This window comes from Lissotriton vulgaris, chromosome 1_2 (genome assembly GCF_964263255.1).
Source record: "Lissotriton vulgaris chromosome 1_2, aLisVul1.2, whole genome shotgun sequence".
Classification (NCBI taxonomy): Eukaryota; Metazoa; Chordata; class Amphibia; order Caudata; family Salamandridae; genus Lissotriton; species Lissotriton vulgaris.
In genome coordinates this window covers 296,452,037-296,472,424 of record NC_141686.1, presented here as the reverse complement: position 1 = coordinate 296,472,424, position 20,388 = coordinate 296,452,037, and the positions used below count along the sequence as shown (strand labels likewise).

The following is a 20,388-nucleotide window of genomic DNA, read 5'->3' as shown; positions in this document are numbered from 1 at the left end:
TTATACAAAATATATGTACTGTATTCTGAAAACCATTGCATTATCAGTAGCCTTACAGTAATCAAACCAAAGTACATTTACAATTGCTATTCAAGCTGTTTACGAACTGCATTACTACTGTAAAGTATTTATTGTTTACCTTTGCCAGGCTTGCTTTGTTCTAGAAAATAAAATAACTAAAAGAATATTTGTATACAAAAACAATTGGTCTGAAGTTCAGTTCTTGAGTGTGTGAGACCATTTTCTGACTGAGTGTTTACAACAAATGCTTAACACTGTCCTCTGGTACTGCCCCTTACTGCTCGACCACACTACCACAAATAGAGAGTGAGGTGCTATCTAACTTTATCTCGGCCTACCTCTTGGGACACTTGGGGGCATATCAACAAGGTGGCGTTAAACAATTATCGCCACTTTTGCGGCTGTTTTCGACCGAAAAGTGGCGATAATCTTATCGCAATATTAGCAAGGTCACGCTACTTTGTGTATCCTTGCTTTAGCGCCCTTTCCTGTAACGCCCGCCATTGCATCTCTAATGAGATGCAAAGTGAGCGTTCCAGCTCAAAATGACTGGAGAAATGCCGCTAACCGACATTTCTCCAATTATCAATGGGCATGCTAACAAGCATAGCGATAAGAAAAGTAGCGCTAGCCTTGGTTATCGCTACTTTCCTTACGCCTGCTTTTCCTTTGACTTAACAATGTTAGTCAATGGGTGGTGGATTATAGGGCTGAGACCACCCAGCCCTATCAACAAGGATATCGCCGTTTTCCATGGAACATCACTGGAAAACCAGCGATGCTCCATGGAAAACATCGCCATCTCAGGAATAATTATTGCCATTGCGCTATGCGTTGGTAATACGGCGCTAGCATGGCGATAATTATCTGAGATAGCAGGCGATAAACTTCCTCACGCTAAGGGCGACCAGCGATAATTATCACTGCCGCTTGTTGAAATGCCCCTTGGAATGTATACACACTATACCTCACTTTGGTATCGTATATACAGAGCCAGCTTTCTACACAGTCCCATATAGGAGCTGGTAGGTCCTTGCTGCACCCCTAGGACAGGCGACCCTTTAGTCGCTGTTGACTCTTCTGACTGGTAAGTAGTTGCAGCGCTGCATGAGCTGGTGACAGGGAGCAGTTGCAGCCCCCACAAGGACTGACCACTCCAGGCAGTCGCAGCCCCACGCACACAGATGCAGCCATGCACAGGCCAATCACAACTAGAGCAGGTGTGGAATGCACTTGCTGATTTTCAGCCAGTATTTGCAGCCTCACACAGGCCTTCGCATTTGTGGACATATTGGGCCCGATTCACAGAACTAACTTAAGACATAATCCTAAACTTACTACTTTTGGTATTCACAGAAGTTAGGATTTTGTCTTAAGTTTGTCTTAAGACAGACTTAAGACAGACTTAAGACAAAATCCTAACGTAAGTCTGTCTTAAGACAAACTTAAGACAAAATCCTAACTTCTGTGAATACCAAAAGTAGTAAGTTTAGGATTATGTCTTAAGTTAGTTCTGTGAATCGGGCCCGTAGTCACGATTCCCACCAGAAACCAGGCCAGAGTGACTGGGGCATGCTGTTGCTGGGGTCGAGCAGATAGCTCTCCTCGGCCCTCTATTCTGGGTGAGACACCCAGAATGTGTTGCAACCCACTCCACCTGGACAAATACTCCTCCTCCAGGGATGGCTGGCTCCTTCCCTCTCGAAGCAGGCAGGCAGACTTCGAGGCAGCTCAGGACAGGCACAGAGCTGCTTCAGCAGGCGATCCAGACTTCAGGCGATGTTCCCTCCCTCTGGGAGACTGGCTGTCAGGCAGACACAGGCCCTGGCTGCAGAGATGTCCTCTGTGGAGCACTCCCTTCCTAGGCCCTAGAGGGCTTGGAACTGAAACAACGAGTAGGCTACAGGGCCCCACTTTAATACACCAAAACCAGACAGATGTGTATGCACTGTCTGAGTCTGTAGAACCAGTTTAGGTTGGATCTCACACATGTCCATTACCCTGGATCACTCACACAGCATGCATATATCACACAGGTTACATGCAACAACATGCTTAACACACACCTGGGATGTTAGTGCTTGGAACCGGGTAAGCGCTTAGAAGCGGAGCGTAACATAAGTGGGCCAGTAGGCCTCCACTCCGTTCACACCGATAAAAAGGTCTGGTCTAATTCTCGAATCGTGGTACGCTGCCACCACAGCTCTATATGCTACACCCATGGCAGCAGTCCACTATCACTCAATAAGAGCCTGGTCGGTGTGCAACTCCCAGTCACAGGACAAGTGCAGGGCCTGGCCAGGGTCAGACCTGGGCCTCTGCACACATGATAGATTAACATGATGGCAGGGCCAAAAACTGAAAGTCAGAATAAAAGATGCATGCAGTCAGGCACTCAGGACAAGGGGACACACCTGTACAGGGGACACTCACGTCTGAACACTTCTATAGGAGTCACAAAACCGCTGACTTGCCTCAGTCTCTTGAGTCATTCATAAAAACCATCATGGCAGAAGGGAGGCTTTTCACTCATTCTAGATCACTCAGTGCTGTGATATTATCTAATATGCTTTATTAGAACATTGGAATGTTGGTCGCTCCATTGAAAACAATGGAGTGCTCTGGGCTTATAATGGCTGGTATAAGCCTGGAGCTCCGACATTCCAATGTTTTTGTTCACAGCTCTGGCTGTGAACAAAGGCTACAGGGAGCCTGAGGGGATTCCAATCCCCTCCGCATTCCCCGAAGGCTTTGTTTTATTTGTTAGAACATTCTACCCTCTAGTGGCAGAATGTTTGAATAGCCTTATAGCCCTTCCTAACAGGGCTATACCGGCAATTAAAGCCCCGCTGCTTTGTTAAAGTCCCTCGCCTTCGGCTCGGGCCTTTAATGCTGCAGCAGGCCTTTATTAGCCAGTATAGCCCGCTATGGCGGACTATAAATCTATAGAAAAACTGTGTAAAGTACACTTTTTATTAATTGAAACATTCATGCCTCTGTCTTAAAGAAATGTCAGTCAGCAGCACTGGAAGCTGGGTGGGGATTCCAGGCTGAGCTAAGACTTGTAGCCTTCGACCTCCGCAACTCAGATCTTCCAGACAGGTTGGTCCAGGTGCACTTGGTCATCACTGCGTCACTACTACTGCCCTGTTGGCACTGGTAGAGGGCCAGGAGACCCTTGTAAACCAGAGGTCAATCTCAGGGTCATCGAATAAAGACAGATTTAAGTCTTCGGCTGTCAACAATAACCTTAAAGAGTTACATCAGATCCAGGTTAATCTGAAATATTCCTGCTCAGACCTCTGTTCATTCACTCTTGGGAACAAAGAACTATTTAAGTCTGCCAGCTGTGATAAAAAGCACCCCTTGAAAAGAGGAACTGAACTGGTGGCGTTACTGCCTATAAACTCTCCGGCCACAGTCGGCAACAGAGCGCTGCTTCTGGCCCTATCCACCGTGGTAGGGGGTAGAATTGTGAACCGCTGTCGACGTCAGCTGTCAAACTCTGAAATCTGTTCATCCATCCATCCTTTCATCCATCCATTCATCATTCATCCACCACCCACCTTTTCACACATCCATCCATTCTTCATCCTTACATCCATCCATCCACCCATCATTCATCCACCCACCTTTTCTGTGCCTCTCTCATGGGGGGGGGGGATCAGTATCTCTCTGCGTCATCTTCCTTCTTTCCCGATCATGGGAGGGCATCTCTGTGACTCCCTGCTGGGGACGGGGGACATATCAGGACCCACAGCTCCAGGCGCGCAATATCCATTGACCTCAAAGGGCTACACTACAGCCTGCTCCCCCAGCCCCCCCCCCCCACACTTCCCCTCCTCCCCCAGAAATCTGTTTTTTAATCCATGATTAAGCCCTGGGGAGGGTGGACAGGGTCGGTCCGGAGCTCCAAGGACCTCACGCAGCCACCTGAGATCAGGCTTTTTAACCCCAACGTAAAATCATTCCTTCTGAATGGAGCAGAAACTTGGACGACAACAGTGACTACCACCAACACAGTCAACACCAGCCAGAGGCAAATCCTCCAACTCCACTGGCCAAACACCATCAGCAACAACGACCTCTGGCAGCCGACTTTCAACTCTCTGCTCATGAACAAATCATGAAAAGACGCAGGGGCTGGAGAGGTCCCACCCTCCCCGAGCCCCCATCAAACACCACCAGGCAAACACAGACCTGGAACCCGCAAGGGTAAAGGAAAAGAAGAACACCTCAAGCCAAGGAGGCTGGTTACACCTGGAGTCAGATTGAAAGAAGAGGCTTCATTTGTTTCCCTTGGGCCCAGGCTGCCCTGGAGAGTGCTGGTTGATGCCCACACCCCAGGTGGGGCAGGAGGCATCAGTAGTAAGAATACACCCAGTTGCACAGGAATGTTGGACCAATGCTGCTGTGTATTATGCAAACTTAGGAACGTAAACCTATGTTGTCTTGGTGCTGGGCATGTATTTTATCCGTGCGTGACCTCTTCAGATGAGTCTTTAAAACTGGGTTTTTGTCTTGAATGTTGACCCTTTGTCCTGAATGTTTACAGTAGCCGTCCAGAATGTGTATACTTTCCAGGTGGTCACCCTGAGTGCCTCTCTTGGCCTCTAGGCACTAGCGTCGTACTTCTCTTCACCGGCCCCATGGGGTGAGGCTAGATACGGTCACTTTTCCTCATGTGCCTCGAAGTCTCCGGTTCTACCTGCTTAGGACACGAGGCGCTCCTGCGACCTCTGCTGGGGATGGGGGAGGGGGTTGTTTGTTCTATGCATGTGTGACGTGTACTCTGACTTCCTGGACCCTGACCTCTTTCTCCATCCTATCCTCCTACTGTCCCTCACTCTCTCATCTCACCCCATTTCAACCCTCCTGCATTCCCTACTCACCCTCGACCTCTTTTCTCCTCTCCTCCATCCTCGTCTCTGCGTCTCTACTGTCGCTCCTCTCCCATTCAATTCTCTTCTCCCTCCATGAGCCCTCTTCTCTCAGAGGACTCTGCTGGTTTCTCCCTCTCTTCTCCTTTTATACTTTTAGTGAGTCGCAATGGCTGCATTTAAAACCCTATCTAGCACCTTCCTGCCTGCTTTCAACCCCCCTCGGCCCCCCTCACGCTGTCACAGACACCGACTATGTCCACGTCCCAACAAACAGCCTGGCACCTAAGGAAACTTGAGGGGAGCATCCTGCAAAGCAGGGCTTTAAGTGGGATGAAAAAACTGGGGGTCTCTCGAAGGGGCGTGGCCAGTGTAATTAGGGGCGTGGCTTTAAAATACTTTCGCTAAAAATCTATTTTTAGCATAGTGTGCCACTTGACTTGTATTTTGCTGTTTCTGTCATTGCATCCAGACATGTGATACAACAAGTAACATCATACCTACAAAAAGTAAGGACTATTGGCTTTGTCAATGGTTATTAGTTGCATAAGATAAATAAGCTGCAACTATGGCTTGTGAGATATAATCTTGAAAAGCTTCAGAGTACAGCCCTGGTGCCCCTACCACAATGTTGCTGCTCTTGAGTTTCAGAAAGAGAAGGGAAATCCAGAAAGAAAATGACTCTTTAAAGGATTTCCCTTCCCCCACAACGCTCACCTGGCATGACGTCATGCCGTAACTTCTCCACTAGTGAGAAGTGAGCAGTGTGGGGAGCACACATCTATGTGCTTGCTGTCTCGAAATGGGTCTCGCGCCCTGGCACTTTTTTCTGGACTGCAGTGACAGCAAACTGCTGTTTCTGCAGTCCGGAAAAAAACGGACCACCTGTGCCAGGGCTCAAAACAGAGCCCGATAGAGACCCGTTTCGAGGCCCCCTTTAAAAAACCGCCGGTGCTCAGACCCCTTGAGACCCGGGCCATTTAAAGCCCTGCTGCAAAGGTCATGTAGCCCCCCCCCCCCCCCACGCGCCGGCACCAGTCAGGAGCTCTTAGGCCAGAGGCCTGCCACCCCTGCACCTGAGGCCCCCCTGGAGCTCAGGCCCCCTGCACCGTGGGTGCTCTGGTTATGCCACTGCCCTCCAGTTTCTCCCTCTTCAATCTCTCCCTGGCGTCCCCTCCCTGCCTGAGTCACTCCAACTCCCATGAGTCATCAGCCCGCTGCCCTCCCCCTCTCGCTCCTGGTGCACCTGCCCGCCCCGCCTAACCCCCTCCTCCCTCCCCCCCTCTCTCCCCTGCAGGCGGACAGAGCTTCATTCACATCTGTCCTGAGCGCGGAGTCCCCGCAGCCTGTCCCTCGGCGCCTGCCTTACCCCCTCTGCTCCTCTGTGCCGCCACCTGCCCCCCCCCGCACCTCTCTGTACCACCCTACCTCCTCTGTGCCACCCGCTCCCTCTGTGCCACCCTGTCCCCTGCATCCCTCTGTACCATCCCACCTTCAGTGTCAACGGTGCCATCTCTGGCTGGCCTGTCCTTCCTTGTGTCTACCCGGCCCACTGTGCCAGCCTTCCTTCCTGTGCGCTCACCCTCTTCCTCCCCTCTGCCAGCTTGTCCACATAGGCTCGCCCCTTGTGCCTTCCTCGCAGGGTGACTGCCAGCCCCGGGCTGTGCGGGCCAGGATGACCCAGGGGTCCTTTCTCAGAACAGACGTCTCCGCGCCTGGGAGAGGACGGGGCACATCTGCGTCCACTGAGAGCCTGTTTACCAGAGGACACGTCCACTGAGAGCTTGTCCACCGGAGGACGCGTCCACTGAGAGCCTGTCCACCGGAGGACGCGTCCACCGAGAGCCTGTCCACTGGAGGACGCGTCCACTGAGAGCCTGTCCACCGGAGGACGCGTCCACTGAGAGCCTGTCCACTTGAGGACGCGTCCACTGAGAGCCTGTCCACCGGAGGACGTGTCCACTGAGAGCCTGTCCACTGCAGGACGCGTCCACTGAGAGCCTGTCCACTTGAGGACGCGTCCACTGAGAGCTTGCCCACTGGAGGACGTGTCCACTGAGAGCCTGCCCACTACGAAGAGACACTGCGGGACTCTATGCCCTCTGAGCCTGGCCACTGGGAGAGGACAAGTAGAGGAAGGCGCGCCCGCTGAGCTCGTGTCCACCGGTCCAGGACAGGGGGGCAGTGCCAGCTGGACAGGGCCGAGGGGCCTCTCTGCGTGACCCGAGGCCGGCTGACCCTCTCTCCCGACCCCCCACCACCGCTCCTGGCTCCAGGGGCAGGCTCCGTGGCAGAGGCGCCATGGGGGAGGGCGCCAATGGCACCTCAGGGGGCCGGGGAGGCGAGGCCCCCACCAGCGTCAAGGCCGTCATCGTGGGGGACGGAGGCTGCGGGAAGACCTCCCTGCTGATGGTCTTCGCCAAGGGGGACTTCCCCGAGGTAAGGGGGCGCTGACCGCAGGGGGTAGGGGGGCGGGCGGGTGCCATACCTGAGGGCGCACCAGGGTGTCTCTGTGCCATACGGGAGGGCGCACCAGGGTGTCTCTGTGCCATACAGGAGGGCGCACCAGGGTGTCTCTGTGCCATACGGGAGGGCGCACCAGGGTGTCTCTGTGCCATACAGGAGGGCGCACCAGGGTGTCTCTGTGCCATACAGGAGGGCGCACCAGGGTGTCTCTGTGCCATACAGAAGGGTGCACCGGGGTGTCCTGTGCCACAGGAGGGCGCACCAGGGTGTCTCTGTGCCACAGAAGGGTGCACCGGGGTGTCCTGTGCCACAGGAGGGCGCACCAGGGTGTCTCTGTGCCACAGGAGGGAGCACCGGGGTGTCTCTGTGCCACAGGAGGGAGCACCGGGGTGTCTCTGTGCCACAGGAGGGCGCAGCGGGGTGTCTTTGTGCCACAGTAGGGCGCACCAGGGTGTCTCTACTCTGTGCCACAGGAGGGCGCACCAGGGTGTTTCTGTGCCACAGGAGGGCACACCGGGGTGTCTCCGTGCCAAAGGAGGGCGCACCGGGGTGTCTCTTCGCCACAGGAGGGCGCACTGGGGTGTCTCTGTGCCACAGTAGGGCGCACCAGGGTGTCTCTACTCTGTGCCACAGGAGGGCGCACCGGGGTGTTTCTGTGCCACAGGAGGGCGCACCGGGGTGTCTCTTCGCCACAGGAAGGCGCAGCGGGGTGTCTCTGTGCCACAGTAGGGCGCACCAGGGTGTCTCTACTCTGTGCCACAGGAGGGCGCACCGGGGTGTCTCTTCGCCACAGGAAGGCGCAGCGGGGTGTCTCTGTGCCACAGTAGGGCGCAGCAGGGTGTCTCTACTCTGTGCCACAGGAGGGCGCACCGGGGTGTTTCTGTACCACAGGAGGGCGCACCGGGGTGTCTCTGTGCCACAAGAGGGCGCACCGGGTGTCTCTGTGCCACAAGAGGGCGCACCGGGTGTCTCTGTGCCACAAGAGGGCGCACCGGGTGTCTCTGTGCCACAGGAGGGCGCAGCGGGGTGTCTCTGTGCCACAGTAGGGCGCAGCAGGGTGTCTCTACTCTGTGCCACAGTAGGGCGCACCAGGGTGTCTCTGTGCCACAGGAGGGAGCACCGGGGTGTCTCTGTGCCATGGGAGGGCGCACCGGGGTGTCTCTCAAGTCAAGTCAAATATACTTTTCTTGATTCGTTAAAAAATCGTAAAAGGATGGCAAACCATCATAAAACACAATACATTAAATGAACATTTTTTTTTAAACATGAGAAGCGTGAGACGTGACCACAGTTAAAAAGCTGACAATTCAATACATTTTTTTGAAAAATGCCGGCCAGTAGGTTGTTTGTTAACTGGTTCGCTTAAATCAATTTATCTAGTTCCTTAGCAGCTATTTTCCAGAGTTTTATGGCACTGCAGGAGAGGGAAATCGAAAGCCCTCCAAGACACCTGATGACTGCAGCTCTGCAAGTTCTTATTTGTTGAATCCGAAAAAACTCCAGAAGAATGGATTTACGGATTTTCAGTAGGAAAGGGCATATGCATAGTAAGTGTTATAGTGACTCCTCTCCTTGATGACAGAGGCGGCATTCCTTGGAAGGCCATGTAAATTTCCATTTTGGGGTCAAATCCTTTGAGGGGAGTGATCCCATACGTAGCAACATCAGGTAATGCTTTTTATGGTAGGAGAGACGTTCGGTCTGATACTGCTTCGGCTTAATCCTCTGGTAGGCCTATATCACAACCCAAGCGTGATGTTTTTTTGCGAAGTTCATTTTATCGGTTGACAAAGATTGCGGAGTTCACGGCGCTTTTAAGACGAGAATATGTTAATGGTGTTAACCAAGACTCCTCTAGCTGTAAAGCCGACAAGGATTCCTTTAGGATTGTCGTGGTCGAATTAGCCAGTCTTCCTTGATTTTCAATCTCAATCCAACAGCAGTGGGCTAGGGTGTTGTCTTCTGACTCCCTCATCCTCCAATAATACTTTACTAGAGCACCTTGTCTGGCCATGATCTGATTTATTAGTCCGAATTCTAAACGGATTTGTTCCTGCAAGGTATGTAGCGGTATAAAAAACAGTTTTTTAAAGAATATCGATCGTGCTGTATTTAATATAGTAGCATCTTTAGTGTTCAACATTTCTGAGCCATACGAGATGGAAGGTAGGAATTTTGCAGAGATCACTTTTAGCAGATGACCGGTAGAACAACCTATAAGCTTTTTCTTCAGGATTTTAAAGGCAAATAACAATTGTTTTGCTTTTGTGCGTCCTTGTTCCACGTGTAGCTTAAAATTGAGCTTGCCATCGAGCAAGAAGCCTAGATATTTGTAGGAAGTAACAGGGGTCAGTGGTTGTTTGCCCAGTTTCCAGGAAAAGGAGTGCCTATTCAATGTTTTATTATGTTTGGAGAAACACATGACTTTTGTCTTCTGATGATTGATTGTAAGATGGTTTAAGGTGATATAAGCTTCTAGTCCCGTGATCAATTTCTGCAGGCCAACTGGTGTTTGTGATATCAATACAATGTCATCTGCGTATTGGAGGCACAGTGTCGGTATTTTGCCCAATTTTGGGGGGTCAGCTGGGATAGACTGGAGGCACTTGTCGAGATCTGACATGTAAATGTTAAACAGGCACGGCGCTAAAACGCAACCTTGTTTTAACCCATTTGATGTTGGAATCTTACTGGTTACGCTGGACCCGTCTCCTTTCTTGATCTGAATCCACGTGTGGGAATACAGGTTGATAATGGCATCCAGGAGCCTGGAAGGAACCCCACAGGCTGGCATTTTTGCCCATAGAGAAGCTCTTGGAACTGTATCGAAAGCCGCTTTCAGGTCTACGAAGCAGGCATACAAGGGCCTTGATTTTGCAAAGGTTTGGTTGGCTAAAAGAGTAACCGCAGAGATGTTCGTAAGGGTGACCAAAATCCAGTTTGCGTGGGAGGTATTAAGTTTGTTTGACTGGCCCAAGCGTCTAGCTCTACAAGGAGATTAGATGCGAATATTTTTGCCTCTACATCTATCAGCGCAATCAGCCTGTAGTTGGAGGGGTCTGGACGGAAACCTGATTTATAGATTGGATTAAGGATGCTTCCTCTCCAGGACTCGGGGATCAGACTATTAGCTGTGACTTTGGAGAAAAGAGGAGTCAGGACTTGAGACCAGAATGGAGGGTCATGCCAGACCAAAGCGTTTGGTAGTCCGTTCGGACCTGGAGCTCCCTCGTTTTTTAGATTTTTTATAATTTTCTGTACTTTGATTTCCGAGAACAGCATGAAATCATTGGAGCACTCATAATTTGCTGTATAATTGGCTTTCCCTTGACCTCCAGCCTCCTTCCCTGATGGTAATTGGCAATTTGGGGCCAATTATGGTATAGTTTCATTGTATAGGCATTCGATATGAACTCTCCATGTGGCCTCCAATATGTCCGAATTATGATGTCGTTTCCGGCCATTGATTAGTTGGTTGATTTGTTCCCAAAAGAGCTTGGAGTCCCCTAATTTACAAGCATAAAGGAGTTTCGCCCAAATTTGTTCTTGATGTTCTTTTTTGGTAAATTTTATAACCTTTTTTAACTTTTTTACTGTTTTTGCAATTAAAAGCAGGAGCGCCTGGTGGCGTTCTGGTCCCTGAGATCGTAGTTGTCTGATGTATTTATTTAGTTGTTGTTTTTGTTTCCTCAGGCTATTATTGAACCAGGCTGCCCCTTTTTGGTATCCTGCTTTATAAAATTGGGCTTTTTTAGAGAATTTCTTATTGATTTCATTGATAAAAGACTCCCTGGCTTCTATGGTTAATGTTTCAGATTTGGGTTTTTCCAAAAGACTGGTGTAAGTACTTGTAATATCTTCAATGTTGTCCTTATTCCAGCTGAGTCGTTTTAAGTTGTAGCATTGTGTTAATGTTGATAACGCTTTTGATTTTCTCAGGGGTTGTGAATGATTTTAATAAAGTGAAGGATTGCGGCTGGTGGTCACTTTCCGCCCTGTCTTTTATCTGGAAGTTCCCGATGTACGGGAGGAGGTCATAATCCGTAAAGGTGTAATCAATAGTAGAGCGTGTTTTTTTGTGTAACCCTGGTGTAAGCTGCGGGCCGATCAGTCGGACATTGGCCATTGAGTACACACATTGACAGGTCTTTCAAGTAGGCCGCGCAGTTTTTGCCAGATGTGTGCTGTAGTATTGGGGCTGGTGTGGCCTCCGTTTGACCCTTACTCCTGGCGTGTTGTAGATTCTCACCCGACACAATGGGTTTGGCATCTAAATAGGCGAGTTTTAATGTTGTTAATGAGGTAATTAGTTGTTCGGTTCTTAACTTCTTTTGTTTGGATGCGGGGTGAATATAGATGTTGAGTATGAGCAGGGTCTGGGACTCCGAGACGTCTATTTTAACACACAGCATCCAAGAACAGTCTAGGTCTATAATCGAGGCGTGCCATGGGACTTCTATTGAAATAAAGGTAGAGAGACCCCCTTTTGCTCTTCCTTGTTTTGTAGCTCTCTTGGCTGGGTTCAGGAATTCTTTAAAACCGATTATTGGGGATGAGGTTATCTGCCAGGATTCTTGAAATAGAAGAATGTTGTATTGTGTGATAAAATCCATGAAGTCTGGGTCTTCTAATTTTGAGTGAAGGCCGTGCATGTTCCAGGAACAGATGTCACAACCTTGGTGTGTGTGTGAAGCCGTTGGCGAGGTTGTTCATGCCGTTCCAAGCAGTGTTTATTCAAGACCCAATGCATTTCGGGCTACAAGCACTCTTCGTCAGGGGACACTATCAAATAACAATAAAACATGTCACTGTCACAAAACTGAATACTGTTACTTCATTAATTAAATTCAATGTACCACTTATGTAAATCCTATAACTATTAAACCCATCCTTTTTATTCAAACAAAAATAGATGATGACAGTAAGTAATGGCACCCTGTTCACGTAATGCACCCTACACTCTGCTAGACAAATTCACTGTATAACAGTATGTTTACTCTGTACTTAGCCTCTCACTGTTAACCATTCCTTATAAATATGTAGGTCAACACACACCTTCGTGAATCTCTTTTATTTTAACTCCCCGTCCATGTACGTGCCGCTTCTCACAACACTAATAAAACATACTTCTACATAACACCTTACACATCTCATCCCTTCCTTGTTCACACAAATCGTTCTTGCAACGTCTTCCATCGTGCCGCTTCTCGCACCCTACCGTATTCCTTCTATTTTTCCCTCAATGTTCGTATGAAGCTACAATCATTAATCTCCTTGGGTTCCCCGTTATTTTTTTGGAACTCCAATCTATTTTATCACTTCTCTTGCCCTCGCGAAACAATTGTTCACGTACCTGCTGCTGATGTTAAAACTACTCTGTCCTCCCATATCAGTTGGTGTGTATAACCTCCCATACTTTTAAACCATGCCCTCCTAAACTTCTATCTCCTCATTGGTGCTACGATCGTCATTTTGCTATTCGGGACTTCTAACTTAGTGAACAAACTCCATTACCCACAATGCAATTCACTTGTAAAAAGTGGCATCTAAAAGATGGGAAAATTACATCAAAACATTTCTTTCACAATCGGCACTAATAAATATTATATAACAGTAATGTTTTTTAAAAGCTGATGAATATTTTGACAATGTTTATTTAAATTTGACTTTTTTACAAGTTAATTGCATTGTGGGTAATGGAGTTTATCTTTGACCCAAGCCGTATTTGCGATTTACGCAGCTCAAACGAAAAAAGGCTGCAAAGCACAAAAAAGAAATAATAACAGATGTAAAAAAAGGGAAGGGGACTCACACTCCTCACAATAAATAAACATAGAAAGAGGAAGTTAATGTGGGACAAAGCACAAAGATAACGTTTCAAACAGGGACCAGCCACGCACAGAGTTTCCCTTACGGGAGCGACCAGCGGCGCCATCTGTTTTGAAAGCGCGAGCAATATCATTGAAAACAGATGGCGCCGCTGCTCGCTCCCGCAAGGGAAACGCCAAACGTGCACGAGTGCCAATAGAAACCAATGCCAAACATGCAGGCGTGTAAGCAAAAGTCCTGAGCGATTGCAAAAGGTCCCCTCCTAAGTAGCGCTTGCGTGCTGCTTAGGCAAGACCGAAAAAGGGATAATATGTAACATTATTTACACTGGCAACTAAAATGCGGTCAGAGCAAGGGTCGACAATAACTCTGGTAAGCGGCTGGTTTGCTTATTGATTTATGCCCCAGAGTTTTGATAGAGCTAAACCATATATATTCGTCACAAATATGTATGGTTCAGCTACATCAAAACTCTGGGCAATCTAGTTCCCTCTGTAAATAATTGTACATATTATCACTTTTTGTATAAGCACTGCACCACCATCACTGAGCACTTAATGTCACTATACCATATGTCACCTTTTTCAATATTTCCTGTATTTTTAAATTTTTTTAAATTTAAAATCCACAGTATCAAAATACATCTATACATATATCTTAAGTCAGAACACAGTAGTAATTCAGCTCATTCCCCTGTGCAGAAATTAATATCAGTGCCTCAGGGCAGAGGTGCATCAGCAGAGCTCCCTGTAGTGTCAGTGGTGAATGGGCAGGGGTGCCTCAGGTCAGAGGTGCATCAGCAGAGCTCCCTGTAGAGTCAGTGGTGAATGAGCAGGGGTGCCTCAGGTCAGAGGTGCATCGGCGGAGCGCCGGGTAGTGTCAGTGGTGAATGGACAGGGGTGCCACAGATCAGAGGTGCATCGGCGGAGCGCCCTGTAGTGTCAGTGGTGAATGGGCAGGGGGGCCACAGGTCAGAGGTGCATCGGCGGAGCGCCCTGTAGTGTCAGTGGTGAATGGGCAGGGGTGCCTCAGGTCAGAGGCGCATCGGCGGAGCGCCCTGTAGTGTCAGTGGTGAATGGGCAGGGGTGCCTCAGGTCAGAGGAGCATCAGCGGAGCTCCCTGTAGTGCCAGTGGTGAATGGGCAGGGGTGCCTCAGGTCAGAGGTGCATCGGCGGAGCTCCCTGTAGTGTCAGTGGTGAATGGGCAGTGGTGCCTCAGGTCAGAGCCTGCATCAGCGGAGCTCCCTGTAGTGTCAGTGGTGAATGAGCAGGGGTGCCACAGGTCAGAGGTGCATCGGCGGAGCGCCCTGTAGTGTCAGTGGTGAATGGACAGGTGTGCCACAGGTCAGAGGTGCATCGGCAGAGCGCCCTGTAGAGTCAGTGGTGAATGGGCAGGGGTGCCTCAGGTCAGAGGTGCATTGGCGGAGCGCCCTGTAGTGTTAGTTGGTGCCTCAGGTCAGAGGTGCATCGGCAGAGCTCCCTGTAGTGTCAGTGGTGAATTGGCAGGGGTGACTCAGGTCAGAGGTGCACCGGCGGAGCTCCCTGTAGTGCCAGTGGTGAATGGGCAGAAGTGCCTCAGTTCAGAGGTGCATAGGCGGAGCTCCCTGTAGTGTCAGTGGTGAATGTGCAGGGGTGCCTCAGGTCAGAGGTGGATCGGCGGAGCTCCCTGTAGTGTCAGTGGAGAATGGTCAGGGGTGCCTCAGGTCACAGGTGCATTAGCGGAGCTCCCTGTAGTCTCAGTGGTGAATGGGCAGGGGTGCCTCAGGGCAGAGGTGCATCGGCGGAGCTCCCTGTAGTCTCAGTCGGTGCCTCAGATCAGAGGTGCATCGGCGGATCGCCCGGTAGTGTCAGTCGGTGCCTCAGATCAGAGGTGCATTGGCGGAGCGCCCTGTAGTGTCAGTCGGTGCCTCAGGTCGGAGGTGCATCAGCGGAGCTCCCTGTAGTTTCAGTCGGTGCCTCAGGTCAGAGGTGCATCAGCGGAGCTCCCTGTAGTCTCAGTCGGTGCCTCAGGTCAGAGGTGCATCGACAAACCTCCCTGTGGTGTCAGTGGTGAATGGGCAGAGGTGCCTCAGGACAGAGGTGCATCGGCGGAGCTCCCTGTAGTGTCAGTGGTGAATGGGCAGGGGGGCCTCAGATCAGAGGTGCATCAGCGGAGCTCCCTGCAGTGTCAGTGGTGAATAGGCAGGGGTGCCTCAGGTCCGAGGTGCATCGGCGCAGCTCCGTGTAGTGTCACCGGTGAATGGGCAGGGGTGCCTCAGGTCAGAGGTGCATCCGCTGAGCTCCCTGTAGTCTCAGTCGGTGCCTCAGGTCAGAGGTGCATCAGCGGAGCTCCCTGTAGTCTCAGGCGGTGCCTCGGGTCAAAGGTGCATCAGCTGAGCTCCCTGTAGCCTCAGGCGGTGCCTCAGGTCAGAGGTGCATCAGCAGAGCTCTCTGTACCTCAGATCAGAGGTGCATCGGCGGAGCTCCCTGTAGCCTCAGTCGGTGCCTCAGATTAGAGGTGCGTCAGCGGAGCTCCGGGTGTTGCTGTGCTCTTGGCACGCCCAGTGGAACCGGCTCCTTTGGCCGGATTGGACCGGCCCGTGCAGTGAGATCAGACTCGGGCCCGGCAACTTTCCTGTTTACACCCAACTGTGAAGGTCACCACAGCAGTGTGAAGGAAGAGCTGAGGAGAGGGGGAGGGGAGGGAGAGGACAGGGAGAAGAGCTGAGGTGAGACAGAAGCGGTTATTTTTTTATTTATTTATTTTATGCGTTTTTATACAGCGCGAACTTTACCCGAAGGTGTCAGAGCGCTTCACAATTGGAACAGAACTGATACAAGAGAACATTACAAGTGAACAAATTACAAAAGCAAACGTTACATTACATGAGGCAAAAGTGAGAATCGTGAGCAAACAAAATACAAGAGGTAGCAAACGGTGCAGTACAGGAGGAAAAAGTGATATGTGTGCAGGTTACAAAAGCGTGCAAAGTACACGTAGAGGTATAATACTGCCATAAATGGCAGACACTCAAACACAAGAACAACGTTACATAGGCAGTGGTGGCACTTGTGCTAGTATCGAAAGCAAACAAAATGTAAGAGGTAGCAAACAGTGTGTTACAAGAGAAAAGTGACGTGTGCATGTTACAAAAGAGTACCAGACACAGGTAGAAGGATAATACTGCAATAAATGGCAGAACACACTGGGAAGGCACTTCCATAGTCATGGAGAATATAAACTTTCTATACTAAAAGGTCTTCCTTCAGATAATAGAGAGGGTGTGAATTACATTTGGAAGTGTCTTTGAAGGATGAGAACTTTGAGGTCAGTTTTGAAGGCCTGCGAGGAGGTGTGGTCCGGAGCTGAGGCGGAAGTGAGTTCCAGATTCCCACTGCGGTGCCTGAAAAGGATTGAGCCTTCGATCTTTTCTTCTTGAAAGTGGGAGGTTCAAGCAGTACATTTTCCACATTACGTGATGGTCTAGAGCCTCCAGAGAGTTTCAGTTTATTCGCCAGATAGTGAGGAGAGGAGGAGTGCAGGGCTTTGTGGATGATGCAGGCAGTCTTGTAGATAGATCTTGCCCCAATGGGAAGCCAACGGAGGGTGGATAGCATGGGTGTGATGTGGTCGCTTCTTTTGGCCCATAAATGAAACGAGCTGCTAAATGGAGAACAGATTTAAGGGGGGACAGGTGGGATTTGGGGAGGCCAGTAAGAAGAGAGTTGCAGTAATCCAATCTGGAGAGAGACAGCGATTGGACCAGGGTTTTAAGGTCATGCTCTGGGAAGAAGCGACGAATCCCCCAAAGAAGGCACAGTTGGTATCAAGCAGACTTTGCAATGGAATTAATGTGTGAGATTAGATTGAGTTTTTTGTCGAGTATGACACCAAGGGATTTTGCTCTGTCGACAATGATGGGTTTATTGTAGATTCATCTGATCCATCCATGATTGAACCAGGGAAGGAGAGAGTGAGGAGGAGGAATTCAGTTTTGGAGGGATTCAGAATCAGTTGATGAGTAAACATCCAGTTTTGAATGGAGTCCAGAGTAGCGCTTAGGATGGAGAGATTGTGAGTGGAGGCCACCTTGAGGTAGATTTGAGTGTTGTCCGCATAGAGATGATAGTGGACCCCGGATTTACTTAGGAGATTTCCCAGTGGTTCTAAATAGAGATTGAACAATGTGGGTGCAAGTATAGAGCCTTGAGGAATACCTTGACCTACTACCAAAGGAGATGAAAGACTCTACGCTATTTTGATCATTTGGGATCTATCAAAGTGGAAGGAAGCAAACCATTTAAGCACAGTGCCCTCCATGCCCATTCTCTGTTGAAGAGTGTTGATTAGAGTGTTGTGATTGAGGAGTGTCAAAGGCTTCAGAAAGGGCAAGGAGAATAAGAAGACAAGACTCCCCAGAATCGAGCATCCGCAGCTTGTCATCAATCACTTGCAGTAGGGCTGTTTCAGTGCTGCAGTTTTGGATGAAGCCGGAAAGTCCGGCTTCATCAGCGGTGGAGTGGGGGGAGGGCAGGGGTGGACGGGAGGAGGGGGAGAGAACCCGAGTGGGTCAGAAATAGAAGAAGGGAAAAGGACCCAGGGCTGGGGGAATGGGGGGACGAGCATCAGAAGTTTTGGGGGAGGATGAGGGGGGCAAGAGGAGAATGGAGGCCTGACAGGGGGAGTGCAGATCAAACGAGGGCGGAGCATTGAGGGGGCAGACGGCCAATTAGGCAGGGGCAGAAAACCTGGGCTGTGCTTTTGATAATTATGTTATCGTTCACTAGCCCAAAAGAAACACAACGTTATGGGAAGGGGATAGGAAAAGCACCTGTGAGAGCAAAGCTTCCACTGGTCTGCACCTCACAGGGGGGCCTCGGTCCTCAGCCGGCTCGCTCCACCTGCCCTCGTCTATCTCACCCCTCCCAATCCCCTCTCAATGGGCCTGTGGCCTGTGGCCAACCCCTCCCCCATCCCACACCCTTCCAGAGCGGGGCTAGTGGCATACCCTCCCTCCCCTCACCACCCACCCCTACACTCTTCAAGGGGGGGCCAGTGGCCCTGCGGCCTACCCCTCCCCACCCACCCCTACACCCCTCCAGTCTCGCACTCCGCTCTCTCTTCCTTAGAGGTCTCCCTATCCTGGCAGAGGGCGGAGCCAGGATTACCCACAGTTTTTTGAGACTTATAAGGACAGCATTAAACTTTCCAAAAATAAAATGAGTCCTCACATGAATGGTCCGCACATGAACACCTTCCATTATTCAAATATAAACCCTTGTAACTCCCAACCCAACCCCTTGAGACAGGCGCCCTGACCCACAGGAGCTGTACAGGAGCTGTAGAGGAGCTGTAGAGGAGCTGTGGTCTCAGACAGAAGGCTCCTTTCAGCAGCACTCCTCACCGAACCACTTCACAGGCGTACTGCCGCCCCGCAACCTCAGGAATCCCCATCCCCATGCACGGCAGAGAACGGGGCCTGTCCAGGGAGATGCTGAGATGAACCCCCCCGCCCTCCCCCCCACACACACACACTCTCTACAGACTCCAGAACCGCAGCTGCAGTTCCCATATGGCAGCTGACCACAGAGGGAGGAGGGACTGACTTGTGTTAGAGACGCCCCTCAAAGCGCCCACCCGAGCGCCCACCCCTAGGCGCACTACTGAACCGCCGCCGCTCGAGGTCCCACCACCCGGAGGCACAACCACCCGAGGAGCCGCCACCGGAGGCGCCATCACCACAAGGCCTCACATTGCAACTGAGAGGAGCGAGAAGCAGTCTTAAGGCCCGCATTAGAGTTGGGTGGTAATGGAAAACCTTCCAAAATGGAAATGCTAAACAAGGATAAAATCCACCGGTGAACTTTCCTCTCCGATAGAAGTAGTCGGTGAAGGGCATTCAACTGGACGATTCTCCTCTGACGCGGGCACTTCCTCAGTGATCATGTTGGTTCCTCCTCGGCATTGGTCAGCCTTAGGACAGGCCACATACTAGAGGTCTTCTTTGGAGACTTTGGAACCACCCTCTTAGCTGGGGCTCCCCAATCACACCTGGCCCCGAGCAAAGCGCTCTTTCAGTGGCCAATCAGATTGGTGCGTAAAGCAAAACAATATGAGTCCATCAGGCCCACTCCCGGCAACCATACTTACCCTCTTACAAGCCAGATGTTTCAAGCCCTGCGTCCTTGTTCTTAAGGCCATTCATGATGGCAGCCAGCCCAACAGAACCAGCCCCCCCCCTCACAGCTGGATCCAGAGGTTTGACAGGCAAGAACTCTACTGCTAGACTTTCCTGATCCCACCTCACCCTACCAGATCCACCACCCATCTCTGTGGATCCAGAGGTTCGAGAAGCAAACGTTCTACAGGTGGATTTTCCTGACCCCGCCCCACCCTAGTAGATCCACCACGCGTCTCAGGTGAATGCAGAGATTTGAGAAGCAAGAACTCTACTGCTAGATGGTCCTGAGTCCACCCAACCCTAGTGGATCCACCTCCCGTCTCAGGTGCATCAAGAGGTTTGAGAAGCAAGAACTCTACTGCTAGATGGTCCTGAGCCCACCCCACCCTAGCGGATCCACCACGCGTCTCAGGTGGATCCAGAGATTTGAGAAGCAAGAACTCTACTGCTAGATGGTCCTGAGTCCACCCAACCCTAGTGGATCCACCTCTCGTCTCAGGTGCATCAAGAGGTTTGAGAAGCAAGAACTCTACTGCTAGATGGTCCCAAGTCCACTCCAACTATCAGATCCGCCACCGTCTCATATGGACTCTGAGGTTTGAGAAGCAAGAACTCTATTGTTAGATGGTCCTGAGTCCACTTCACTTGTCAGATCCACCACCCTCATCAGCTGGAGCCAGAGGTTTGAGTGGCAAGAACTCTACTGCCAGACGTTGAAAATGTAGGTTATCTTTAGCAAGGAACCAATCCTTCTCTGGGAAGGTGGTAGCTGCGTTGAGGAATTGATCACTAACCTTAGCTAGATCCCACGTCTGCTGTCATCAGACAACTTCTGACCCAATAACAGCCAGCCCCAGTGACCACCACTGATCGACTAGACCAGTCTTGCTGCTTCTAGAGTTTTCTATCGATCATTTGGCGCCGGTGCTGATCTGCTGGTCAACCTCTTCTCCTTCGACAAGACTCACCTCGCTGACCCCGTATGAACCCCTAGTCATGTTATTTGGTTCTCTACCCCAGATCACTCATATG

At 50.6% G+C, this 20,388-nt stretch overlaps 1 protein-coding gene across 1 annotated transcript in view; it reads left to right on the top strand.

Annotated features, from left to right (window-relative positions):
* Window positions 1-6,185: 6,185 nt before the first annotated feature.
* Window positions 6,186-20,388, top strand: part of RHOD (ras homolog family member D) — a 123,319-nt gene continuing 109,116 nt past the window's right edge. The window contains exon 1 of the mRNA XM_086953274.1: window positions 6,186-7,340. Coding sequence (XP_086809400.1) covers window positions 7,203-7,340 — 138 coding nt within the window. The 5' untranslated portion in view covers window positions 6,186-7,202. The remainder of the gene's footprint in view (window positions 7,341-20,388) is intronic.